A 26558-nucleotide genomic window follows, 5' to 3' on the forward strand; every position below is an offset into this window, starting at 1 on the left:
TGAGTTGGCTTCTTAAATCCCTTCATGCTGTTTTATATCTGATACTCCTTGATGAAACATAGGAGCCTTGTCTTATAAACAGGCTTATTCAAAGTGATACAAGCAACGAAAGTGAGATCTTGGAAGAGTGTTGCCATTTTCATAATGTAATAAAAATACTGCAATGATGAATAATAATTAATAATAGTGTGTAATAAGCATGTCATAAAAACTAATTTTATATTTCCAAGATCACTGCTTTTATAATATATACTCAGGTAAAGGAGAAAATCCCTGGAAATATAGTCATTTTTAGGAGGGGGTTTGTGAGACTTGACATTTTAGTGAAAGGGGTTCACAGGTTGTTAAAGTTTGGGAACCACTGCTCTAATAGGCCTGGGATGCAACAATATCTCAGACATGCTTTTTAATCCACATACAATTTCACTCTGTGAGGACATGACAAAAGAGTAAATCAACAACTTGCACAACCATCCGGCTTGGGAAACTCATTCATTCCAGTGTAGCTCATGGGAAGGTGAGAATCTCAGCCATCTCTCTCCAACTGGGAGCAACCTGATAGCAAGGCTTGGATTTTTGGGTTAAGTGGTAGCAGGATCTGTTGGCTCCAAGCTGCTTCCTTCACACAATAAAAGAGCATGTCCAGTCCAGGTGGCTCTTGGCTAGGAGAGACCGCAGATTAGTGTCTGTACGATGAGAGCTGGCTGCCCACGGATCTGGGTGTCTATAGCAGGTGACGTTATCTCCACTAGCTGTTGGAAACTCTTCCAGGTCACACCAAGGAGCTGGTTTCTCCTAGTTTCTGGAATAGCTGCAACAATGACAATTCATTAGCAGCGGCAGTAAACTCCAGCTGAACAAAATGGTGATGCTTGCAGCTCAACACAGCTGAGTCTGTATTTCCCTTAGAGGTTCAGCAAGGGCACCCACGGGCAGGCTTCTGGTTTCCCAGCTTGTTGCCTTTCTTGGGTGGAGCCCTGAGTCTCTCCCCTTTCTGACTGAGGTATTCCCAGGCTGAACAGTTCCCTGTCTTCACTCTGCCATTCCCAGCAAAGGACAGACTGCTTAAGCAGACCCCCTTGCTTTCTCTTCAGACACTTGAATAGTGTATCTGCCCACAGGTAAGCTACCACACAGCTCTTGGGTGCAAGCTGATTTATCCTTAAGACAAAACCATTACAGAGAAAATATATTAAAAACAATAAAGGAACCTACATACATGTCAAAAAGCTTCCCAGCGATCACCTCAGCTCTACCATGAGCTGTGGTAGCTAATTTGTGCTTCAAAACTCCTCTATGGTCACAAGTACATAACAGCCTCAGCTCAGAAGCAGCCCATTCAGGTAAAGTTTAGTCCATCTGTTATATAGTTGAAGGGTCTTTGATCTGGAGTTTCCAGGAGCAAGTAACCAGTAGGCAGGGGAACTTGCTCCCCAGGGCATAGCTTCAAAAGGCTGGTTTCACAGGGGACAATTTGCTTTTCTCTCCTCCCAAGTACTTTCCAGGGTAGCCACATCACAGAGATTGTCCCCAAAAGCCCTTTGAAGTCCCTAATACTTTCAGAGATTTAATTGGGCAGGTTTCTAGAGAAGTTACGTACAATCCCACAATAATCCAGACAACTGCATTTTGAATAAATGGACCACAAAGGTACTAAATTTAATTCAATAATGTTGGCCAGGACAGTGTCGGTCTCTCCCAGACTTGTCCCAGGACAGTCAGTCGGCACTGTAACAAGGGATGACCAGTTGAAGTCCCGATGCTATTTGCTATGGTGTACAACCCGTCTCCTCAGCACCTCTGTATTCACAGTTTAAGACTTTTTTCTATACAGAAGATACAGTCCAGACCTCTAGTGAACAGATACACATTGCTGCCTCTGAATTAGTGCTGGTCAAAAATGTTCGCACTGGTGAAATTTCAACAAAAATTGTGCAAATATTTTTCACAATTTTTTTGATCAATTCTAATATCAATGAGAGTCTAGAGTTGAATGTGGACAAGACAAGAACTATGCTGGTACACAAGGATCCTGGGAAAACACGCAAGATTCCAGCGAGAGACACAGCTGTAGAATACATGAGAAATCACTGCTACTTAGGAAGCATCATTGCAGAAGATGGAAGTCAGCAGCAGAATAGCAAAAGCAAAAGAGACGTTCTGGAAGAATTAACATCGGATGAGAAGGAACATAAAATCTGAAGACTTTTTAAAATCCCAACTCTTAAAAACTTGTGCTTAGTCCGTGTTAAGTTATGGCTGTGAGATGCAGACATTCGAACAATTCAAGTGTAAGTGAGGGCCGAAATTTAACTGCCTCTTTCGACCAGATTTTCCTCTCCCTTTCACTTGTGTAAACTGAGAGTGACTCATTTCAAATCAATTAAGTTACATGAGATATGAAGTCAGTGAGAGAGGAGAATGGGCCAAATTCTCAGCCAGTGTAAATCTGTGAAGCTTTGGAAATGTCAATAAAGATCTATCAATTTACACCAGCTCAGAAATTGATCCAGTGTCCTTACTGGGGTCTTCCACCAGTACCTTGCAAAACCAAAGGCCCCCCGACTCTGTATGAAATCCAACCCCAAAGCCCTGCTTACCTTGCTCAGCAGTGGAATATTTTCCCAAACTCCCAGAAATCCAAAGACTACTGGGAAAAAATTCCTGGAGCAAAACAAAGATCACTGTTAGTCATTGAGTGGAAGCTGGGGAAGGGAGTGGGCTGATTTAGGGTCAGGGAAGGACTTTCCCCATGATCTATAACTGGGTAAAATAAACCTAGGTCAAAAAGTTCCCATGAGCTTTCACTAGCTGGGAAATATTGTCCATTCAGCTGCTTGCCAGGTTTACCCTGTTGTTGCCAGCACACAAGCGGCCATGTAGATTTGTAAAAGCAGCAAAGAGTCCTGTGGCACCTTATAGACTAACAGACGTATTGGAGCATGAGCTTTCGTAGGTGAATACCTACTTCGTCGGATGCATCACCCACGAAAGCTCATGCTCCAATATGTCTGTTAGTCTATAAGGTGCCACAGGACTCTTTGCTGCTTTTACAGATCCAGACTAACACGGCTACCCCTCTGATACTTGACACCATGTAGATTTGGTACGGATGTGGAGCCTGGTAGGATCTCTTTTGGCTCACACCATTTGAAATCAATGCCTTGCAAACGACAGGGGAGTTGATCCTGCGACATTTGTGTGGCTTTCTAGGGAGCTTTGGATGCTTGCTAAGAAATTCCTTAGGGGAATGAGATTGGGGTTTCCTAGATAGCCTCTTGCACCCACAATGCTCCACACCTATGGAGTTTTGCCAGTTACCCTAGCAAGACTATTGTCAAAGGCCAAAACCAAAGGCATGTAGAGAACAAGTCACCTGAAGAGGGTGATGAAGCCATAGGTCTCCAGCAACATGCCCAGAAGAGGCTGTCTCAGGAGCACAATGAGAATGCCTCCCAGGAAGAAACCGGTGCCCTTTAGCTTTTCCTTCTGGAAGAAGAAGCTGAAAGTCCTTGTCAGTCCAATGATAATGGCCAAGCCAGAAAGGAACAGGAGCTAAGCAGAGGAAATGGAGTGGCACAGGACTTGTTAGAGGAGAGAAGGTCTACACATTCCCTTCATTCATTCCCGATCAGGCGCCAGCTCTAGCTCCTCTTTCCCATGTGTATCAAAGAGAACCCTTGTCTATCCCACCTGCTGACACGGGCAGCCCCTCTCCCCTCACCGGGGCACCATCCATCATGCTAACGCAGCAGCCTCTACTTGCCTGCCTTTGCAATCCATGTAACTGTTATAAAGGACAATGCATATGAGCCACAGAAGGCTTAGTCCCGCCATAGCAGCTCCAGGAGAAAGCCACTGTAATAATGCAGTAAGGAAACAGGTTCGCACTTCTTGCCTAAGTCCCAGGCAACAGAAATGCAGTAGATAAGAGAATCTGCTCTCAGTTATAACAATACCTAGGTCTTACACAGCACTTCTCATTAGCAGATATCAAAGGAGGTCAGTATCATTATCCCCACTGTTGTTGTTAGCTTCACAGGTAGAACCCCACTAGGACTGCACTGACTGCGGTAGGATTCCGATGTCAGCTGATTCCCTCGGTGTTAGAAGGAAATATCTTTGATATTTCATGAGAATGAAAACATGTTCATGTTACAGGGCTTGTCTATATGGAGAGTTATTCCAGAATAGCTATTCCTGGTTAACTCTGCCTAATTAATGCCATGCGCAGTTATTCTTCTCCTGGAGTAAGAGTGCCTTATTCCGAATCCATTCTGGAAATGGATTAAACTACTTTGGAATAAAAGCATTCACCCCTGGAGTTAATCAGGAATAGATAATCCACTTTAAATGTACACCCTACCTGAATCTGAATGAACTACCATGTGTAGACAAGCCCTTTGTTCTTCTTATTTGTAAATTCAAGACAACTTTTAGGAGGACTTTAGTGCCTGTGAGGAGAAGTGCTGGGCTGACTTCCCTGGAGACTGAAATGCTGTTTACCCCACACAGATATGGGCTGCACCATACAAAGGTCCCCCACACCGTGTGTCTCAATCCTGATTGGGAAGGACCATCCCCGGTAGGGAGATAGTAGTTTAGTCTCCATGTGATTTGATTCTTAGCTTCTCTTTCGAGGTTGCCTACAAGGGGATCAATTAGCACCAGTGGTGGTGAGATTAAGGATGGGGACACATCATCACAGCTGGACTGAAACTCAGCAAGTTTATTTCACACAAACCCGAGCAGGATTTGAACAGAGACTAGCCCCGTTTCTCTCATAATAGGAAGCTGTACAGGGCCAAAGGGCTGGCACAGGAGCTGTGACTGTTTGCAGCAGGGTTGTCGTGTCTGGGCCCCTGTCCCAGTGCTATATTTTGCCCTCAGGAGGGGCAAGGAAGGGGGCCAAGATTTTGAGGTACTCACGTTTCCAAAGGCCAGCAGCACTGAGTCAAAGTACAAGAGCACCCCAAAAAAGATGAAAAATAGGCCAAAGCCCACAAGACCGACACCAATCTCTGCAACAGAAGGAGGGTCAGCGATTAGGAGTGCAGCAGCCAGAGGATAACGTATTGCTACAAAGGAAGTGTTGGATGGTGCCAGCTTCAGTCACCAAATCCACTCTGTGGTTCCTTGTTGCATCGCCATCTCAGCAAGGAAGGTTAATTTGTGGGTTGCATCAAATATTTAGAAACACGTCAAGACAATTTCTATCTAAGGTAGGTTTTTGAGAGCTCATCCATCACCCTGGGCTCAGAGTGCCTCTCTTCCTATATGTATCTAGGGAGAAGGAAACAGTATGATGTTAAGCCAGCTGGAAAACAGGAAAACAATTTCCTGAAAACCTGTGAAGGGGTTTCCATGTGGCAGGGGTCACCTCCTTATCCCCACTCTCTTCAAAATGGAGCTGATCCAAAGCTCTGGACTCACTAAGAGTCTTCCCATTGCTTTGAATAGGCTTTGGGTCAGGCCCAGGGTTCTCCAACTTATTTATCAGCCAAACAGCAGCCAAGAATGGGATGTCGTAGGGGTTTTAGAGCAATGAGAAGCCAGTCTGAAAACCCAGAAGACACCTGCAAACTTTGTGTGTGTCAGGGCATGAGTTACTCACTTATTGTCTTCTGCAGGGAGATTTGGCACTCACTAACAGTGCTGGGAGAAGAGCAGGCAAGAGCTCAGCAAACCTTCCACACACCCAGCTCTGCCAATGGCCCTCACCCATAACTTCCCTCTGCTATTCCAGTCCTGAGCTCCCCACACAAACTGCAGCTGTGCCAATGTCCCATAGCCCTGAATCACAGCCTCCTCCCCCGCCCCGCTATTCCAGTCCTGAGCTCCCCCCAGCCAGCTCTGCCAGTGCCTCTCCATCCTGACCCACAGTCCACTGCTGTGCCAGTCCTGGGCTACCCCACACCAAACCTCAAGAACGGCCAGCTCACCCTTGACTTATATTTCCTCACCTTGCCATTGTAGACCCAGACCTCATCTGAGCAGATGATGCCAGTTGTGGTGCGTTATGAGTTCTGCAGAGCTGTGAAATGTATGTTTCCCTCTTCCATGGAATGGTGTTTCTGTGGTGTTGACAAACACCCGTCGGGGTTTGTAGGGACAGTACCAGACTCAAGGCCTTTGGGGCAGGGGCAGGACAGAAGTTCCCTCTGCCTCTGACACTCCCTGATCTGCTGTGACTGGTGCTGACACAGCAACCTCCAGCTCCAGCCCAGACTTGTCTCTGAGCTCCAGTGGTTGCAGCATCGCACGCCGGACAGAGCAGATAAGCCCCAGCCTCTGAGCCAGGCTGCTTCTCAGGTTCACTGAGTATCGCTGAGGAGTTAACAACCAACCCCCCTGAGGCTGCGTCCCTTACTCACTCTGAAACTCCGAGAGAGACACCATCTTCCCTGGCATAAACCTGGAGTGAAACAAGGTGTGTGTGGGGTGGGGTGTGGTGGACCCACAGCTTCCATGAGCTCCCAACCAGTGACCCTTGGAAAGGCCTTTAATCCCCACCTCCTCATCCTGCAAATCATTAACTCCACAGCTGTGGCAATAACCTTAAGAGGCCCAGCTGCTAACGTGGCGCTCCTCACCGCTAGGTTCCCTCTCAGAAACCAGCACAGGCCTGTAGTCACTTACCCAGAGCTGCTTCTGCATAAAGTACCCCTGGGGATTCTGCCATCGCTGTTACCTGGGAGAGCGAAGTTCTATATTGCCCCTCTCTGTTCCTACTGCCCAGAGATCTCCATTAATGGCCCATTCTTGCCTATCAAGGGCCTGATTCGAATCTGACCTACACCATTGTAAATGAGGATAAAGAAGAGAATTTGAAAGGCCTGAGTCTCCCCTGCTTTGTATTGTTATTAGTACCTGGAGCCCCAGTCATGGAGTAGGACCCCACTGGGCTAGGCACTGGATGAACAGAACAAAAAGATGGCCCCTGCCTCAGAGAGCTGACACTCACCTGTCCTGCTCTGGCTCGATGAAAGCTTGCAACATGCTCTGGTCACACAAAGTGCTGAGCAGTACCATCCAACTTGGTCTTTGTTTCTGAATAGTTGCTGGTCCATGAACATTTTAAAATAGCATCCAATGGGGCTTCTCAGGGACCGTGCTTGGGATTCAGAGCCACATAAGCTTTGCTGCCTCTAATTCTCCCGCTCAGCCATGCTGCTAATTTCTTCTCCACCAGAAAACTGCCCCATGGCCAAGCCCCAAAATCTGCTACCTATTGATCCAAGGAGCAGCAATGTCTACCTTATGCACACATCCTGCCAGGTTAAACCTTACCCTGTGACTCAGCCGTGGCAGGATTCTCTTTTCAACTGAACAGCCTTGCTCCAGAACAGAGAACACTCATTCCACATGCAACCTCCATTTGAATGGCAAGTGGAGAATCTTTATTGTGCAAGGCTAAGGACACAGCCAGGCACATCTGTTGCATCTGTCTGATACAGGCAGTGTGCTCCTACGAGCATTACACCTGATTCACCAGACATGGGCTCCAGCCATCACATGCAGGGGGGATAGTTTGTAAGAAATTAATTATTCATCAGCTGCTGGCCTCTTTTTCTGTCTGCGAAACATTCCCAAGGAGGTTGGGAAATGCTCAGACGCATTCTCTGGTCACAACTGTCCCTCCATAGGCCTATTTCTGCCCCATGTACTCACACTGAGCAGTCCCATCCCACCCCACTGCTTTCTGGAGCTGGGTTGTACCCTCAGAGCATCCCAATGAGCATGGATTTGCACTTACCCTTCAAGAATCCCCATTAAGCCATGGATTGCACACTCACCTTTTCATTACCAATTGCCTCTCGTGGGCTGCAGAGTTGGAAGTCCCCTGCTTGAGTTTCCCTCTTTGGAAATGATGCTAGAGCCAAGGGACTTGTGGGAGTCGCTCTGGAGTTTCCACAGAGGATGGTGGGCAGAGGTGAAAGTAAGCCGGGAGAGTCCGGTACGGCATACTTGCAAGAACCAGTACGCTGTGCCAGACCAGACCAGCTTTCCCAGGCTGGCACTGTAAAGGGCCTGGTGCTCCCTGCAGCGGCTGGAGCCCTGGGCCCTTTAAATCACCTCCGGAGCCCCGGGGCTCTGGCCAGGGCCGGCTCCAGGCACCAGCTCAGCAAGCAGGTGCTTGGGGCAGCCAACGGAGAGGGGCGGCACGTCTGGCTCTTCCACGGCAATTTGGCAGCAGGTCCCTCACTCCCTCTTGGAGCGAAGGACCAGCCGCCGAATTGCTGCCAAAGACTGAAGCGGTGCGGTAGAGCTGATTGTGATCACGGGTTTTTTTTTGTTTTGTTTTTAAATCACTCGGGCAGCAATTTAAAGGTCCCATGGCTCCTGCCGCTGCGGGGAGCCCTTTAAAGTGCCATCTCAGCCCTGCCGCTACTACCCCAAGGCTCAGGCAGTGGAGCTCGGGCAGTGCTTTAAAGATCCCGGGGCTCCTGCCACTGCGGGGAGCCCTGGCTCTTTAAAGCACCCCACAGCCCTGCGCCGCCACCCTGGGGCTCAGGCAGCTGGGCTCGGGTGGCGCTTTAAAGGGCTTGGGCCTCCTGCTGCTGCGGGGAGCCCCGGCCCTTTAAAGCACCACCCAAGCCCGGCTGCCGGAGCCTCGGGGTAGCGGTGGCAGGGCTCCGTTGGCAATTTAAAGGGCCTGGAGCTCTGCTGCGGCAGTGGCAGCCAGAGCCCCAGGCCCTTTAAATCGCCCCTTAGCTCAAGGGCTCCCAGCCACCTCTGCAGCTGATAGCTTCGAGGGTGATTTAAAGGCCCCGGGGCTCCCAGCTACAGCCCCACCTCTTCTGGTTAAGGTCACTCCTCTTCCAGTTGAGGCCATGCCCCCGCTCTGGTGTACCAGTAAATCCTTCAAATTACTTTCACCCCTGATGGTGGGAGTTTGGCCTCTCCTCCCACAGTTCCCTCAGGTGGCCATCTCAATTCCCACAAGATCCTTCAAATTCACTCGGAAGGCATTGCTACTGCACTGTGTACATGGAACTCTAGGATAGCTATCCCAGAGGGCAGTGCAGCTGAGCGCGTGTAGAACAGTGTGATACCATCTTCAATTACATGGGCACATACTATGCTTTCCATAAGGCCCCTCTTTGGAGATTTCAGAGAATTTAAGCTGCCAAATTCCAACATATCTCTATCTCCACTGAGCATGTGTGAACTGAGATTTTCAGAGGCTCATAACTTGGCCAAATTTGGGTGAATTTTCACATGGATGGTAAATGACATTCCCTGCTCCAGGGCGACCCGCACCCCAAATTTCAAGTCTTGCATTGAAACTATGGTAGTACTAGAGCTACTCAATGAAAGCATGAAATGGCCAAACTATTTAAGCTGAAACTTTAAAAAAATAATAATCAGCTTGGGGTAGGCAGTCATTATGAAAAATTTCAGCCTGAATGGTTAGATCCGCAAAGCTATAAGCAACTCAAACAAGGTCTTATAACAGAAATTATGATCCGTTCCAACGATAATAAAGGACCCACAACTCAAGTTAACATCAACGGAAGCTGCAGCACCTCTGAAAATTGGTCCCCTAAATATGTCCAAGCATGTCCGTCCCCTAGCTATAGTCGCAAGAAGGACAAGCTCAACAAATGATCTATTTACAAACCAGCAATTTTTATTTTATACAAACTTGCAAGGTACAAATGCATTTTTTCCCTTTTGTGAGATTGGATCTTTTAGTAGCTACGTCTAAAACAAATGCTGTTGGGAAAAATACAAAGCAAACTACCACTGATAGAATTACTGGGAAGATTGGGGTGAAGAATTCAAGCCGCTGAAACGTGACAGCCATTTGACCATGGTCTTTTCGATCTAATGTTATAGTAGTTGTCATCTAAGGTCACTTTTATACAGAAAGAAAGACAGCAACATCACATTGTTTCTTGTATAATTTTATTTGTCTAACACTAGCAAAAATCAAATTTTTGCCACTTCCCTCCTCCTCCCCCAAATAATGTGCATAAATAGATTTTTTTTTATGCAAACAGTTTTTGTTTTGTTTTGTTTTGTTTTACAAGAGTCGCTGGTATATGAAGGTGTTATGAAAAATAACCAAAATTAAAAATTAAAATAATTTAAAAAAACCCACAGTTCCACAATACTATGATCCTCAGCCACACCACTGAGAGCGCACAGCTTGTAACTTTGGAAACTCTTAAAGTGACAGTAACAGGGATTGGTCACAGACACTACGTTGTTATTCGCATAGTGGGAAGGTTTCCTTGCTGTCCCCTCTACATCTGCTAGGTCGTGCCTTAATGCCAAGAAGGTTCTTTTTAAGAACTCCCCGTGTCCTTCGTGGGAATCCCTATGCCTTTCAAGGGTGCTTACCAGTGGGGATACCCACCCCTTCCCTTAAATGTACCCTCCCCTAGGAACCGTGTTGTCGGAGCTGAGATGCAGGAGAGCCCTCTTCATGATGGGAGACTGGACTGACTGGAGAGTCAAGGGGGAGCCCGTTGGGGGACTGACACTCTGGTGGGAACTCCAAGTTGTCTTTTGGTTCCATCTATGATGCAAAGGCCACTAATGTCAGTGAGTGTCTTTCCATTGATGTTGCTGGGTTTTCAATTGGGCCACTGGAAACAACCCTCCTGACCATCCACCTCTCTCCTGCCTCTGCTCAGCTCCTGCACCTCAGTTTCGTCTTGGGGATTCTCCTAGCTTGGCCACCCACTTTCACATCTGGGGGCATGTTCACAGCAAAGAAAGGCACATCCACCATGCAGAGACCATCCTCCCTGGGGCTTATGCCCTGGTGTATACACTTCGGGTGTGTTGGCGAGGTTAGCAGTTGGGCTACTGATAGGCAGCCCTCTGCACTAGTCACACCATCACAGAAAAACCATTCACAAAAACAAAAGGGAGGTAAAAATGTAACATTGAAACTCAAGATTAAAAATCCCACATACAGCCACAAGGATCCATGACTGACACCTGCGTACCAGCAAGATGTCCTCTGCAATCCCCGAAATGGCACAGTCCTAAATGTCTTCATATACTGTGCCTAGCAGACCAGCTTTTCAGCATCTGCAAATCAGCCTCACTCTAATGACTTCAGAACTACGGCAATTTACATCAGCTGAGGACCTGGCCATATACAGAGCACTACCTATTCAGTAACAGGGAAATAAATGCATCATTTCTCAAAACTTACAGTTTTTATATTTTATTTTAAATAAATTTGCTTTAATAAAAGCAGAAAATATATATATGTATATTTAAATAGGTCTTTTTTTTTTCTGATGAACTGGCAAAGAATCTCCTTTGTAACTCTCTGGTGGGGCTCTGCCAAGAGCCCAGCAGAAAGAGAAAGAGAGAGAGAGAGAAAGTTAGCACAAAACAGTACCACCCGGAAAAGGAGAGAAAAACAAATATATATATATATATACACATATATATTATATAAATGTATAATTTCCATAAAACATATATTAAGGCATGTATAGCAAAATAAAGGGCCAGCTTCATGAGCTAACAGGGGCTGTTTGGGATTCCATTATGGGAGCAGGACGATTTTATCCCCCAGGTATGTTCTATGTATTGCTAAAAGAAAGGAAGAAAGATTGATTCATAGATCTGATTCTGGGGCAAGTTCTGTCTCCAGGGATGTTTTGTATATTGCCAAAATTAAAGATAGATAGACAGATAGTCTAGGGAGATGCTAGGTACATCCCATTGGGCAGAGAGGTTCTGTTTCCTTGGATTTTATGTGTATTGCCAAACTAGAAAGAAAAATTGATTCACAGGCTACAGCAGGCAGGCAGCCAGCTAGCTCCCATTTTACTCAACTGGTGGCATGGCAGGGAAGAAGTAGAAATCTTGTTAGGTGCTGAGCATCTGCACCTTCTCTATATTTCAGCTGGAGATGTGAGTTCTCAGAAGAAATCAGACCAATGGAGAAAGAAAGCTAAGAAATAGATTGCGCATCTCCATTGCATTGCCTTTTTCAGAACTATCACCTGGCGCTTCAAGTGCTGGGACAAAACAGCTCTTCCTCCATGTAGTGAATTGACAGAGCCTCAGTCTCTAATATAAGGTACAGAGCTTGACTGTCCACTCCTACACTCTGCTCTGAATGTATTTTGTCTTCATTTGAGTTAATCCTGATTTGCACCAGTGTAGGTAAGAGCAGAATCAGGTGCAGAAGTCCAGTACTGTCTGATGTTAGAACAGGGCATCTAACTGTACTGGAAAGTCCATAGGAAGAGGGGTTCTTGACAGAAATGCTCAGATAATATTCACAGCAACACTGGGAAAGCTCGACACTTGGGGCTTTCCTATTTCAGGTCAGTTTCTTTACACCAGATCATTTTGCATACAGCCAGCAACATTTCACAGCTTCGCACTTGAAAAAGTAGGTTTTGGAGTGCAAAAGCAAGCTCATATTCAACCCAGACTGGTCTTATTTTTGAGAGTAGGCCTCAATTATGGATTTGGGAATTTTAAAATTCCATTCGAGCAAAAAAATTAAATAGAATTTCAGGTTTCAATACAAAACCTGTCAATTTCACTGAGAATTCACAGAAAATAATATTGATGGGATCCCCCCCCCCAAAACAACACACAAAAAAAAGGGTCTGGAATGAAATTGCAAGTATTTTTTGTGAAACACTGCGTCCGATTTTCAAAAGAATTCATCTCCCACTTAGGCACTAAAATAAGTGGCCAAATTTTCAGGGCTGTTTTGAAAATCTGCCCATCAATATCACAGCGGGAGCTGCTGAGTGTGGGCATTTTTAAAAATCTTGCCCATGTTTCGGTACCTAAATGGGAGCTGAGCACTTGCAAATCCACTGCGTGGTGGAAAATATATTTGCATTTGCATGCAGCCCTAATTTTGAGAAGGGACAAGGAAACCAACTTGGACAGATTGAAGAAACCTCCTTCTTCCAAACCATTGCTTGAACTGAGCTAGGTCTAGATGGACTTCTCACTTACAAGTTTCCTTTGGGAAGCAGCAGTGCTGAAATAATGCTAGATTCTGCAGACCTCAATGGTTCAGGTAGTTCTGACAAGCTTCAGAAGAGCAGCCAACTTCTTGGATGCTTCTCTGAACTAGGTCTCTTCCATCACCCCGATACGTCCCCCCTCAAGATGATGATTCTCTCAATGTATTGGGGAAACAATGAAGCCACATCTGGAAGAGCAGACTCATCTCGTAAGGTACTGCAAGAACGGAGAACGTGGAATAGAGATGGTGCAGCAGTGACTCCGCATCATGTGCACCTGATCTCAGTTATTCCAAAACGTCAGAGGAACTATTCTAGCTCTCTGTTCTTCAGGAGAAAAGAATTTCTGGGGTATGCGTGTCTCAGTGCAGTGAGTTACGAGTGTCAATTGCACGTGTGCCGTTCCACATGCAAATATAGCAGGGAACCATAGAAGTTAGAGGTGGGTATCTAGTCCATTTCCCAAAGGCCAGCACAGGGTTGTTCTCTATCCAGGGGTTGCCAGATCAGGAAGCTACCCAGTGCAGTTGCCCATGTCTCCAGTAGCAGCTGCTTCAGAGAAAGGTGCAAGAACCCTGCAGCGGGCAATTATGGAATCATCTGTCCACGGGGAAGCTTCTCCCTTGCCCCATCCATAAGAAGTTGGCTTCTAGCCTGGAAGCAGAAGGGATTAGGTCCTCTCCCAGCTATGCTCCTATTCCCTTGGGCCTCACAGCTCTGGTGTCCCCTCCATTTGGGGGCAAGGCACTGCTTTCCAGATGGAGGCAAGAGACAGTGACGGCATCAACATGGTACCTGCCAAGACACTGCGGGAAATGCCTCTCTAGATCCACTCAAGGCCTTTCAGGACTAGATATCAAGAGTTAGATGGGGCACTCAGACCCAAGGTAATAAGATGCCCAAGAAATGCCATGGACAGCGAGAGAGTGCTGTTCCCTCAGCCACTTCTCCAGCGTTTTGCCCAATCTAGTATTAAATATCTGGGCTTCAGCCCCTGATTGGAGAGAGAGAGAGTGTGTACACACATGTACACACTGGTACCAGTTCCTCTCTTTCACTCCACTCCCATCCCCATAAAAATGCAAGAAATGAGCATTGTGCTGGGTAAAACAAAACTCTGAGGAAGGGCACCTGTTGCTACCATCCAGAACCTGCTCTGGTCCAAGAGAAAAAAATATCCCACAGCCTGTCCCCCTTTCTCCTCATCGTCTCTATGGGCAAACGGATCCCTCCTGTCCCCAGAAAGCATCCAGGCTTCACCTGGTCACCAACACCAGCCATTTGGACTCTCCTAGCCCCGTCCCTCTGTATCTTTCAGCTTATTCCCTTACTACATGTCCGCATACATTGCACAGACCTGCTGTTCCACACCACTCTTCGCCCTGGGAGGGGAAACACTAGCATTTCACAGATACAGCTATGTCCTCCTAATTTTGCAGATCCCATAACCTCTCCCATTTTCTACCCAGAAGCCTTTTCCCTCCTTGGCTCCTGTTTCCATCTGTCCATCCCAGATGCCTGCTCCTTCCTTCCTGCGGATGCTCATGAGCGTGAGTGGAGAAACGTGGCAGGGCCAGGTTTCACAGGTGGCTAGCTCCAGAGATGAAAGATGCTAGTAGCCAATCCAGGCCAAGGCCTGGGGAGGTGGAAGGGGTGCTGAGAATGGAGATGGGGTGCTCACGTCAGTGGAGGGCAAGTGCAAGCTCCAACTGCAGCGACGGCTCGGTCCCCGTGCAAAAGCCCCTTTGGGACATGAGCTTGGGGAGACAAATATTTCAGTGCGGGAAGCAAAGGGAAACGCCCCAGCCTCCAGTGTGACACCATCCCCTCGATGAGATATTCTGGCCATGGAACAGACTGGTGGGTAGCTGCCAGATCCCCTGCCCTGAAGTTTGCGCTGGCTGTGGAGTGGGCCCATCTCCCAGACTGCAACAAATCTCACACAAAATGTCCATCACTGCAGTAGTAGTGGTTCACCAGCGCCTCTCTGCCGCTCTGTGCTCCAGCAGGCAGCCCACCCACGGCACTTCCTCCTGGGATGGTACACGGCCAGTTGCGGGGACCGGTGCAGAGATAAGGCTCCCGCGGTCTCCTTGGCAACAGGTGCCGACGCACAGCATCTTCGGCCTGGACAATCTCACCGTTGGTTAGTGGCAGGGGTTCGGGGAGAACCAAAAGCAATGAGCGAGGAAAGGTTTGGTTGTCGACTCGGGACGTGTGTGTTTGTGTGTTAAAACGTGGCTCCGTGGAACTTCACAGCCTTCACAGCAGCCAGGGCTTGTGCTGGAGGGAGGAGAGGAGAGGGGAGAAGGAGTGAGAAAACCGAGCCCTCCACCCACCAGGAAGCATAGCAGAGCTGCACCTGCATCACACCCCAGGGCAGGAATGCTCGGGAGCAAATGGGATTTTTGTCCACTCTTAAAAAAAAAAGAATGACCCTTTTTAGGCCTGGTCTGTACTGAGGATTCGACCCAGACACAGTCGCCTCAAGTGCGGCACAAGTGCAAAGCCAGCGTAAGCAGAGTGACGCCACAATCTCCACCTGTGCCAACTAGAGGGCCCTGCACCCCTGCAAACCACACTGCGCTGGGGTGAATTGTGTCTATGCCAGGGGTGTGCAGTGCTGCTGCTCCACCTATGGCTAAAATCCCAGGGCAGAAAAGGCCATTGTTTGGTAACTGACCACTTTCACCAAAAAGAATTAGGGACGTTTTGGAGGTACTCTAGTGCTGGTAACAGGAGCTGGGCCAACAGCCATAGAAAATAGGCTCCACTATTCATCTGCAGAGCAGGTCCAGCACAAGCAGTCTTTCTGCCCACGCTGCCCTGCTGATGGGCCTCAGCCCAGTCCCGGAGAGCTGTCCCCTAGGATGGGAGGAGAATTCAGTCTCCATGGCCATTTAGTCCCCAACATCTCTGCTGAGGCTGCTGATAAGTCAGTGCAGCTTGGTGCTGTGTGTCCACTAGCACCTGAACTGAGAACCCACCAATCTCATCTCACACAGGCCAACACAGCCACCAGATCATAACAGCTTTCAGTGATTCGCTACTGACTCGGCCTGGATTTGAACCAGTTACCTTCAGGCAAAGAGTTTCTGGAGCTCATGCTCATTCTGTCTCCTTGGTTTTTGGCCATCATGTCGGTTATTTACATGGCTTTGTCTATGCAGTGAAAGGAACCAGTCTCTCTCGACGCAGGATGTGTCATTTTTCTTCCCTGTTTCCTCCTCTAATTTGCACCCTTTGCTTTCCACTGGGGTCACTTCTAATTTACAGTGGATCTAAGCGAGGCAAGAATTTGGCCCACATCATCAGCTAATTCCATTCAGTGCATGGCAAAAGTAGGCTTTGGCGTAGCCAGGACCCACTTAGTCCTGAAATGGGCAGAAACCACCTGCTCCCATCCAGCTGGGCTGCATTCTACCAAGTCACCGAGTCCTTAGTACAACTTAGCTACACCATTAGCTTTTCCTTTGTGCCCAGAAGGAAATTCTGGAGAAAAAACTCTTGATCCTGAAGAGGGATGGGGCCAGCTCCTCCACTGGTGCAAAGCAGTTTAGCAGGGTGGATAAAAATCAACGATTTAAAAAACGCTTTTTAAAAAATGTAAATAAATTTTTTTAAATGTAAATTCAATACATTGTTCTTTTTAAAACTAAATGTATTTAAAATTAAAAGTGAAATTACGACAACTTACATTCAGGCCTAAACTTACTCTAGAGGATTCAAACAATTTAATTTAAATAAAAAATAGAATATTTAAGCAGTGCAAGTTTGTTGCCGAAGTTCTAGAGAAAGTCAAAGCACTGAACTAGTTGAAGTCACTGGCTAAGCAGCTGGAACCTGAAGTGCAAAACTAGCTTTTGACAGCAGTAGTCTCTTCTGCAGGTGCAGAGAGATTATTTTCTTCACTTCAGTTTATTCAGTTCAATGACTAATGCATTCAAAGCTGAGAAACCAACTAGAAATTGAAACAACACACACCTTTGCTCTCCTCTTCCAGCTATGACTAAAAACAAAGTGTAAGAGGATCAGATCTATTAGTTCTAAAATCATGATGGACAGGGTGACCAGAAGCAATCAGGGCTATTCACTAACTACAGTTGATGCTTCCTTTGTTTATCAAAACATGTTTTGCATTTAAAACTGATTTATTAAACTTTTTTTTCTTATGTATTCAGCACATTTAAGGTACTCTTATTTAACTGATAAAAACATTTTTAAATGTTCTTCTTGTGGCTTTTAAATTGAATTCTAATTTACATCCAATTAGCTTGGCACAAATCATGAGTAAAAATGAATCATCGTCTAGTACATAAGAAATGCATCATTCCCCATTTCCTAACAGCATAAAAAACTACAATTCTGAATAAACGTATGGTAAGCAATATAACTGCTCAAATAAATGTGTATAGATATAGTGTAACATCCTGGTTAGCAAAAAGAAGTACCAAATTATACCAATCAATGAGAATCAACTTTATAATAAGTAAATAACTGAAAAGTATAAATGGAAAACAAAAATTAAAACTGGTTATTTAAATCAGGATTTGTTGATTTAAAATCACTGTGATTTAAATCAATCCACCCTGCAGTGCAGTTCCATTGACTTTAGTGGAGCTATGCCAGTTTATCCCAGTGGAGGATCTGACCGAGGGACTCAAAACAAGGTCCTGGACCCTCAGTGTTTCAAGTTCTAAGCCCCTTGCACTCGTTCCATGGGAGGAGACTGGGCTAACGTGGCAGAGGAGAGTGTTAGCTCGGTGAGAAGCAACGTATGAATGGATGGGAAGAGGAGACTCTTGAGTGAGGTTCTCTACGTCGCCCCTGGAGGCTGAGATGTTCAGAGGATGAGATGAAGTACAATAGAAAAGGTGCTTACTTCATGGCTCAGACACGCATAAAATGACTGCTGTCGGTGACCCGGGATGACTCAGACGAGAGGGGGTTTGTCGGTGGAGTCGGGGAGGCTGGGGAAGTGGGAGGACTCGGGGTGGCACATTGAGCTGGAAACAAGAAATGGAAAAGGACATGAAGAACACAGCACTGCAGCCAGCAAGGGGAGAAAGGAAACAAAGCAGGGAGCAAATTCCAGAGGAAGGCAGAGAGGTTAGAGACAACAGGGGGATATAAAAAAGGAAGGAAGCATGGTCAGAAACAACAGATACACACAGATGGTTCCCCCACAGCATGCACACGTGTGCTCCACGCTGGGATCCTCATGGACTTAGGTAAAGATGGGAGGTAGCGCCTGTCTGCAGGGAGGTGGGCATGGGCCACAGCATCCCATTGCCAGTACAGCCCCCCACAACGCACTGCACGCACCAGGGCTCAGGCGTTTCTTAGTCTGCTTTAGAGCTGGGGCGGGACAGTGCAAAGCTTTTTGACCAGAAAAGGATGGATTACATTTGTGACAAGTTTTGAGAAAAATGTAGTTTTGAAATTTTTTGACAGAGATAAAGAGTTAAATTTTTTTCATAAGATTTTCCCCCAAACACTTCCCTTTTTTCAGCTGGTTCTACTCAAGGCCCCTGCAGAACGCCACTGTTCCATTGAAGATCCAGGGAAACAGGCCCTTCCAGAGAGATGCCCAACCCAACCCCCTCCATCCAACATGCACCATATTCTAGTCTGGTGTAGCTACATACACAGTTCCCTTTGCTGTGTTATCTGAGCGCCTCACATTATCCCCAGAGCATTCCAGTCAGGAAGGGCGGCCCTATCCTCACCACTGGGCCATCCTCCCTCTCCACACACAACCCCTTCCATCCAATATTGCTCTTCCTCTCCACGTGTGTTGGAGGCTGCCCCATCTTCCCATGTAGTTTTTGCCGTGTGAGTAATGCTTTGTAGTCACCAGCTGGCTAGCCCAGAAGCAGAGATCTCCAGGCACAGATGTGCTGCAGCGGCAAGAGCTGAGGGTTTGCTGCTTTCAAAAGCTTCATGGTTGAATAGCGCCAATGCAAAAATAAGATGCATCAGCCCTGGGAGGACAGGGGCAGACCACCAAGCACTGAGAGTATAAATCTGGTGCGACTCCACTGACATCAATGGACCAGATTCTCCACTGGTGTATACTAGTATAGCTTCACTGACTTCAGTGATTTACACCAGCCGAGGATCTGGCCCATTAGAGTTTCACTGCTGTAAGTGAAAGAAGAACAAGACCCTCTACTGCAGAAATTCTCAAACTGGGGTTTGGGACCCCTCAGGGGTCACGAGATTATTACATGGGGGGGTCGCGAGCTGTCAACCTCCATCCCAAATCCCGGTTTGCCTCCAGCATTTGTAACAGTGTTAAATATATAAAAAAGTGTTTTTAATTTATAAGAGGGGGTCACACTCAGAGGCTTGGTTTGTGAAAGGGGTTACCAGTACAAAAGTTTGAGAGTCACAGCTCTACTGTCTATTCTCTGCCCCTGTGTGTTCATGGATGACACCCGAAGTTCACAGAAGTACTATGCATGACCAAGGACAGCACTGAGAGTCAGAGTTCCACCTATTTACCACAGCTGCGGATCTGGCCCATTACATTTGTGCGTATGGTATGAATACAGGGGGCCTGATTCTGATCCTCAATGCGTGTCATTTCACTGACCTCAGTGGCGTTATTCCTGATTTACACAGGTGGGAGAGGAAAGTCACACCCATTGTTATTACTGGAGTTTCTGGGGAAGTCGACAGGATTGATCTACCATGGTGCTGTGTCAGTTTTACACTGGTATAACTCCACTGATTTCAGTAGAGGAAAATGAAATAGCCCAGTGGTGGATCTGCCTCTGTGGGCCAGATTCTTAGCTGGTGCAAATTGGCATAGCTCTATCAAAATTATGGGAGTTACCTCAATTTACACGAGCTGAGGATCTTGGCCTATGTATCTATCTATCTTATTTCTAAAGGCCCTTTCACTATATCTCGCCTTCTGCCTACACCCCACTCCTGCCAAGTGCCTTGCCTGGTCATCCCTAACACTCATTTTACCCTGAGTTCAGTCTTCTGCCCTTAATGCAGGTAAATCCATGATCATTAGGAATTGTCCATGTCATTGTTCCCCCCTGGCTTTGGTCTGCCCCTTCTTGACTTAGGCATCTCCTGTGCCTCATTTTTTAACCATGAAACTGCAGTTCTTTGCCTCCTGAGTGCCTTACCGGAAAGCATGCGGCCTAGCCTGGAGGCTTCTGTAGCCAAGGTGCAGGATATCTCTATCCTCTTCTCTTGCTCCTGGAGCTGGGTTTCTGCATCCTGGGGTGCGTCCACCTCTCCCTCGCTTAGAGGGATCACATTCTGCAAGCTGCAGCAGAGAGAGTTTGGTGTTACCGCCCTCTTGCCTCCAGAGCGATGGCCTGGGCCAAAATACAGGGCATGCTGACAAGGATGCAGGATGTGACAGGGCAGAATGATAGGGTGAGCAGGAGGAAGAATAGGTGGATGAGATGAATGGGTGGAGGGGAGGGAAGTGGATGCATGAGTGGAATGGCAGATAGATGGATGGCTGGATGGCCGAGGAGTTTAATGAGTTAGTGGGCAAACGAATAGATGAATCAGGTGGCTCCATGACCGGTTAGCTGAGTGAATGGATTTGCAGGTGCATGGAGGGAGGGCGGACAGATAAACAGCGGCTGTAGTGGAGAGTGGAAGGTCAGACACAGGACGAGAGAGAGGGTACGATGGAGGAGGAGGCAGTGTGGCACAGCTGGTGCTGAAGTGGGCACAAAACAGCACCATCACCTGGATTTGGCAATGAGCGTCTTTATCCTTTCCACTTTCTTCTGCTTCTCCTTCATCTCTTCGGGGCTTAGCGGGGTGTCCGGTTCCAGCTCAATGTACCGCTCTGGAATGAGGACCTTGTCTGGGGTAGAAAGCTAGAAGGAGGCAAAAGCAAGTTTTAAGTCCAGAGGTCTGAAGGCAACATGGGCATTTTGTAACTGCACGCATAGGGGAGTGCACAGCAGCCAGCATCGGTCCCTTCTCCAGCCCCTAGTCCCTCCTTCAGGGCTCACTCAGCCTGCGCTAGGACCCATATATCACCAGTTTCTGCTCAAGCAACTCTCTGTAAGCCAGAACCAGCACAACACCCATCCCTGGCCCAGAACCCACATGACACCCACCCTACACTGCATTCTTCTCTGCGCAGTGCCCAGCCCTTGTGTCTGCTCCAGCCCCCAGTCCCAGACTATAGGACATAAGAGCCTGGGCAACACGAATGCCTAGAGGGACCTGTCCCTTCAGCCCAGGCCCCATTTTCTCCTGCCTGTCCTGGGCCCATGTCATCTCAGAGGTGCTGTCTCCCCTCAACCATGTACACGGTCTCCATAGCAATCTGCCCCCATTGCCATCCCTAAGGCATGTTGCTCCAGTGGCGCCAGACCTCACCTCCTTACTGATGTCGACATCATAATGCTGTGGCTCCAGTTCCATCTTGCGTAGCCGGGCGATCTCCTCCCTCGGCGTCTCGTAGACTTTGCCAGAGTCCTCGGTGCGCAGCGCTGCCTCAAGGTCGGAGATGTCCACTTCATGGATGCTGCGGTGTCGGCGCACCTGGAACGGGCCACAGAGCTGCCATCTCAGAGCCAAGATGGTCTGCCAACAGGGTCATGCCCCTGCTGGCTCACAGAGAGGGTGCGCAGGGCTCACAAATGCAAGAGGTGGCTCAATCTCATTGGCCTCTGCCCCTCCTTTCTCACCCACTCCTCCAGAAACGCCAGGGTTCGTTCTGTTTGTCCAGCCGAGTCCACCGTAGCCTCAGAGCGACTCCCACACCTGCCTTCCCCTGGCAAGCACTTCGCTATATCCCCATCTCTCACTTCCTTCAAGCACCCCACAATGGGCCTCTCATATGCCCCACTGGCTCTGCCCTTCATGCCCCAAACATCTGACTACTGACCTATCGCAGGCCCCAGCCTTAGTTATAATTATACCATCTGGTTCTTCTGCAGCATATTCCATCAGTACATCTCAAGGTGCTTTTGAGAGGAAGACAGTATCATTCGCCTCAATTTACAGATGGGGAAACTGAGGCATGAGGAGGGGAAGTGACTTGCCCACGGTCACTCAGTAGAACAGTGGCAAAGCTGGGAAGAGAACCAGGTCTCCCAAGTCCCAGTCTAGCGCTCTAGACACTAGACCAGACTGCCTTCAGGCAAATCCAAACTAGGCCTTTTGGTCAGAGGAGGACTTGCAGTCCCAGATCTGCAAACCCTCTTCCTGGGAGACAGCAGGGACTAATCCACGCCAAGGGAGTTGGCCCAGAAACCCCAGAGGAGCCCGGGGACTGGACAAGCTCAGGGATGTCGTTCTGAGGCAAGCCTGTAGGATAAATGCAAATTCCACCCCCAAACCTGACGACAGCCATGGGAAGACCTTACCACTTTGTATGACGCGGGTGCCTTCGTGCTGAGAGCATCTGTCTGCTGATTGGCTGGGAGCTGCAAACTCCGCCTTTTTTCCTTCATGGATCCACTTTGGTGGCGTTTCATCCGGTCGATCTGCTCCTCCACGCTCATTTTTGCCTTCATCTCATTGGAGAACACGGCACTTTTTGGCCTCTCCTGGGGAGAATTCAAAAAGCCCCATGGTTACAGAAGGGCTGCAGCGTGGGTTAGGACCCTAGTGTCCCCCAGTAGTGAGTTCAGCCATGGCATAGGACATCAACGCCATGAGGCTGCTGCTCTCTGCTTGCTGTCTAGCGGAAAGGCTTCTACACGAGACAATTAGTGTCTCAGCAGCTGTTCCTGGGAAGCCCAGGATGGGAAGAGCACAGGGGCTGGACTGAAGAGCATCAGCAGAGCTGTGGCAGAGGGGAGCCCAGGGCTGGGCTAGCAGGGGGCCATGGGTTGCGATTGAAGGGCACTGGCAGAGCGGTGTGTGTTGGTGGGGGTGGGAGGGCTGGTCAGGAGATAAGTGCTGTGGGTGGGACATAGCGGGAAGAAGCCTCATCTCAGCTGTGGGGCAGCCAGGGAGGCACAGACACACACTGAACTGGAGCTCAGACATTCAGACCAAGTTCAATATCCGGGGGGAGGATTCCCAGGCCTTGCAGGGTAAGGCAGATGCTAATGCGGTTAGGGAAGCCAGGGGTTCTGCACAGGTGGCATTTCCTGTAAAGGGCTTCAAATGCCACCTCCTTGGGTCAACACAGCTCAGACAAACTCCTGTGCCTCTCGCAGTCCCTCTCCTGAATGCTCCAGGGAAGCCGGCAAATGGGCTGTGAGCCAGACACCTCCTATGGGTTTCCTTTATCTTATCCCAGTCTCCTTCACCTCTGCACCCGTCCCACCTCCCCAGAGCCCATTCCAGCACCCTGTACAATCTCCCATCTCCTACCCCAGCCCCGATCCATACCCCTGCATCCCCTCTACTTCCCCCAGGGTCCTGCACCCCATCCCAGGATCCCCAGTGACATGCAAAGCAGAGAGCCGCAGCCTACCCGGGAGCTCAGTCCGTTGGACACGTTGCTGGTGCTCCTCCTGATCACTCCCGAAGTGGGTGCTGAGTCCTCATCGGTGGGAGACTTGGTCCTCGGGGGAACGATGCCAACTGGGGAGAAGCAGAAGAGAAGGTAAATGCTTGAACCCAAATCAGCTGGCTGCCCGCAGACCCCCTGCTGGTGTGGGACATGGCAAGAGTTCCCCTGAGCTGCAGGTTGCCTGGGTGGTTCACTGCTCCTTGCCCTCTCGCTGGACTGCTCATCTTTGCTGGGTGCAGAGGATGTGCTCACACTGCCGCTGGCGGGGGGTGGCTGCGTACTCACTGTCTTCTCCAGGGGAGTGCTGCCGGGCCACTTGGCACTGGGAATGCGTAAGGACGCATGGCCCTTCCCTCACACCTTTCCCCTGAGCGTCTCACAGCCCCAGCACTCCAAGAGATTATTATTAAATCCATTTTACAAGGGTGAAACTGAGGCATGGAGCAGGAATGTGACCTAACCCCAAAGTAACACAGCCAGTCAGTGGCAGAGCCAGAAATAGAACCCAGGAGTCCTAGCTTCCAACTGCCTGCTGGGATTACTAGCTCAATGCAATCATACTGTCTGCTTCAGGAGAGCATACAGGGGAAGGGCTGGGGAGCTCATCTGTTAATGCACCAAAGAGCCCCCTGGCAGGAGATGGCACGGAGGCACAGAGCCTGAAGGAGCGTCCTCAGACATGGAGGGACCTCAGCATCCCAGGGGCCTGGTGACAAGACCCTGACTCTCCCAGGTGCTGCAGGGTGTAATAGCCTCTATCCAGAGGGGCAGGAGGAAATACTAAGGTAGGGTAATAGTCTCCTCCCAGCTCCCTCCCTCCTTTGCGATAGTATGCTTCACTGGGTGCAAGCAGATGGCCCCAGTGAGCTCTGAACCCAGCTTACTGCATCCTCTTAAATTGTGGCCTGCACTGATAAGGTACCATGGATTTTGATAGGGAGATCCCCAAACCCAAAATCCAAGAGGTGAAGCCTCCCTCAGGGGCCATCCAGAGCTTCTGCCGGCCAGTGTCTCCAGCCCTGATCTCCCCTGCTTGGACTTTATTTATGGTGACAGAGGAGCTGCCGCCCGCACTGAGACGGTGAGGCCATGGGAGGTACCTTTGTTGAGAGCAGCTTGCTTCTCAGCATCCAGCTCTTGCCTCGTCTGCATGAGCCCAGACTCTGTGGGTGCGATGGGGGCGGAGCTCCAATGAGCATCTTTCTTATTTTGCTCGAAGCTGGACTTGGACTGAGAAAAGAGAGCAGATTTGCTGGTGAGCAGCTGACCCGTTCAGGAGGAGCTGTTGGCAGGGCAGCTGGGGAGACACCCTGCCTTCGGACCTCTGCCACTCATTAGCCGGGGGACAGCAGACACAGAGGACACGCAGAAAAGACCAAAACACACACACACGAATGAAATAGCAATCGGGAGAGGCACCTAGGCAGGTTTTCATTTTGATCAACACCCTCCCCCTCCCCCGCACAGCACAGACACCCTCAAAGCATGAGATCCAGTCGTCTGGACAGAGAGAAAGACAAAATCCAGGCTGGGTTTGGAGCTGCAGAGCCATAAGCAGGCATGGTCTGGGACACCCATTTGTGCCAAAGCATTGAAGGCTGAGGCTACAGTGGGTCGGGGTCAGCTGTCCTGGCCTTGCCCCATCTCTCTGCAGGATCGTGACTGAACTAGTTTGTGCAGGATATTTTGCTCACCTTGTGAAATACGAGACACGTTTGCCCCATAGTCAGACCCTTTGCTATTTTTCTTTTGGGTTTGGGAATATGGACGTAGTCTCCTGGGATCTGACCCAAAGCCCTCTGAAGTCAATGGAAAGATTCCCACTGATTTCAATGGGCCGTGCAGCAGTCCAAGGTTGCTGACTGAAAGCCTGAACTAACGGTCATTAAAGTCTGTGGAAAGACTCCCATTAACTCCATTGGGATTTGAGTTGGGCTGCTGAGCTCCCCCCACACCTTAACCACAGGGATGGTTAACCAAAGCTTATGTATGTGTTGATCCATGAACTAGAGGTGGGAGACGCTCAAGTGATTTGGGCTCCTCAGCTTGGATGAGCCAGTAACTCTGGATCCTGCTCCCCAGTCTGTGAAGTTCATGAGTCTGCAAAGCAGGGACAGGAGGCTGCATGGATGAGCCATGTAGCTTTAGAAAAATAAGGTTCTGATCACCACACTTTGAACAGGGCCGACGGGGGGAGGGAAGTCAGTACAAATTACTGGGCCCCGGCGGTCCGGAAGGGGGCCCAGGGCCTAGCTTCCCCAGCTTCATCGGCCCTGTTTAGTTGGTCCTCCCTTGCTGGGGGGCCCGAATTTTTTTTTCCACTGGGGCCAGAACCTGCTCTTCGTGGCCCTGACCCTGAAGAGCCGCAGGGGCCCAGAGAAGGGTTCCCCTGTAGGTCTATTCCTCTACCCGCCTGCCCACAATGTCTGCAATGAACCTGCTCAAGTTCATCTTCCTCCTGCTTCCATTTCAGCTCAGATAACATTCCCCGTGGACAAGATCTGTTGCAGTGTGTCAATGAATACAGCAGGAATGGGGGAGTGGGCAAGGTAGGCCATGGGTGTAGATGACATGGGATGGGTCGGAGAATGAGCCAGTGGGGGTTGCAACCATTACATCAGCCATTTGCACCAAATCCTCTCCCACCCCCAGCCCCAGCTCAGCACCTCCTTGAAACCTTGTAGGGTAACCAGATGTCCAGATATTTTAGGGACAGTCCCAATTTTTGGGTCTTTTTTCTTATATAGGCTCCTATTACCTCCCATCCCCGTCCGGATTTTTCACAGTTGCTGTCTGGTCACCCTAAAACCTTGTCTCCTTTCCAAGGGCCTCAGTCAGCTTCATGAGAGTTAGTTAAGCCTCAGAGCAGCCAGAATTCATAACAAACACATCTCGGAACATTGTCATCCAAAAACTCCCCAAATGAAAAAGGCTTCTTGACCGAAACAACCCTTTTATCAGAACATTTTCATTTTGGCCAAATCTTTTCCTCTCTCAACAAAACATTTCGACCAAAAAGAAAAACAATTTCAAGGAAAAAATTCCAAGCGAAAATTTAAAAAAAAATTTCATTTTGCTAGGAATTTTTTTTTCCAATTCTCCTTTTTTCTACTGGAGGGTAA

At 48.6% G+C, this 26558-nt stretch overlaps 2 protein-coding genes across 16 annotated transcripts in view; both read right to left on the reverse strand.

The window, feature by feature from the left end:
- Positions 1-446: 446 nt before the first annotated feature.
- GOLT1A (golgi transport 1A) lies at positions 447-7134 on the reverse strand. Its single transcript, XM_030562709.1, is given in 6 exon segments — positions 447-811; positions 2601-2664; positions 3377-3555; positions 4930-5021; positions 6965-7047; positions 7049-7134. Coding segments are annotated over 6 exon segments (543 nt in total). The 3' UTR covers positions 447-772.
- Positions 7135-9612: 2478 nt separating this feature from the next.
- Positions 9613-26558, reverse strand: part of PLEKHA6 (pleckstrin homology domain containing A6) — a 137629-nt gene continuing 120683 nt past the window's right edge. For 14 of the 15 annotated variants that reach the window (XM_030561514.1, XM_030561513.1, XM_030561517.1 and 11 more), the window contains 8 exons: positions 24537-24666; positions 23398-23507; positions 22337-22519; positions 21345-21509; positions 20700-20833; positions 20120-20262; positions 17854-17977; positions 9613-15254 (listed from right to left, as the gene is read on the reverse strand). In XM_030561514.1, the coding sequence (XP_030417374.1) occupies positions 17862-17977; positions 20120-20262; positions 20700-20833; positions 21345-21509; positions 22337-22519; positions 23398-23507; positions 24537-24666 (981 nt within the window). In that variant the 3' untranslated portion in view covers positions 9613-15254; positions 17854-17861. The remainder of the gene's footprint in view (positions 15255-17853; positions 17978-20119; positions 20263-20699; positions 20834-21344; positions 21510-22336; positions 22520-23397; positions 23508-24536; positions 24667-26558) is intronic. The other variant, XM_030561509.1, reaches the window with a different exon arrangement.

The sequence above is a fragment of the Gopherus evgoodei genome, chromosome 4, assembly GCF_007399415.2.
Source record: "Gopherus evgoodei ecotype Sinaloan lineage chromosome 4, rGopEvg1_v1.p, whole genome shotgun sequence".
Taxonomy (NCBI): domain Eukaryota; kingdom Metazoa; phylum Chordata; order Testudines; family Testudinidae; genus Gopherus; species Gopherus evgoodei.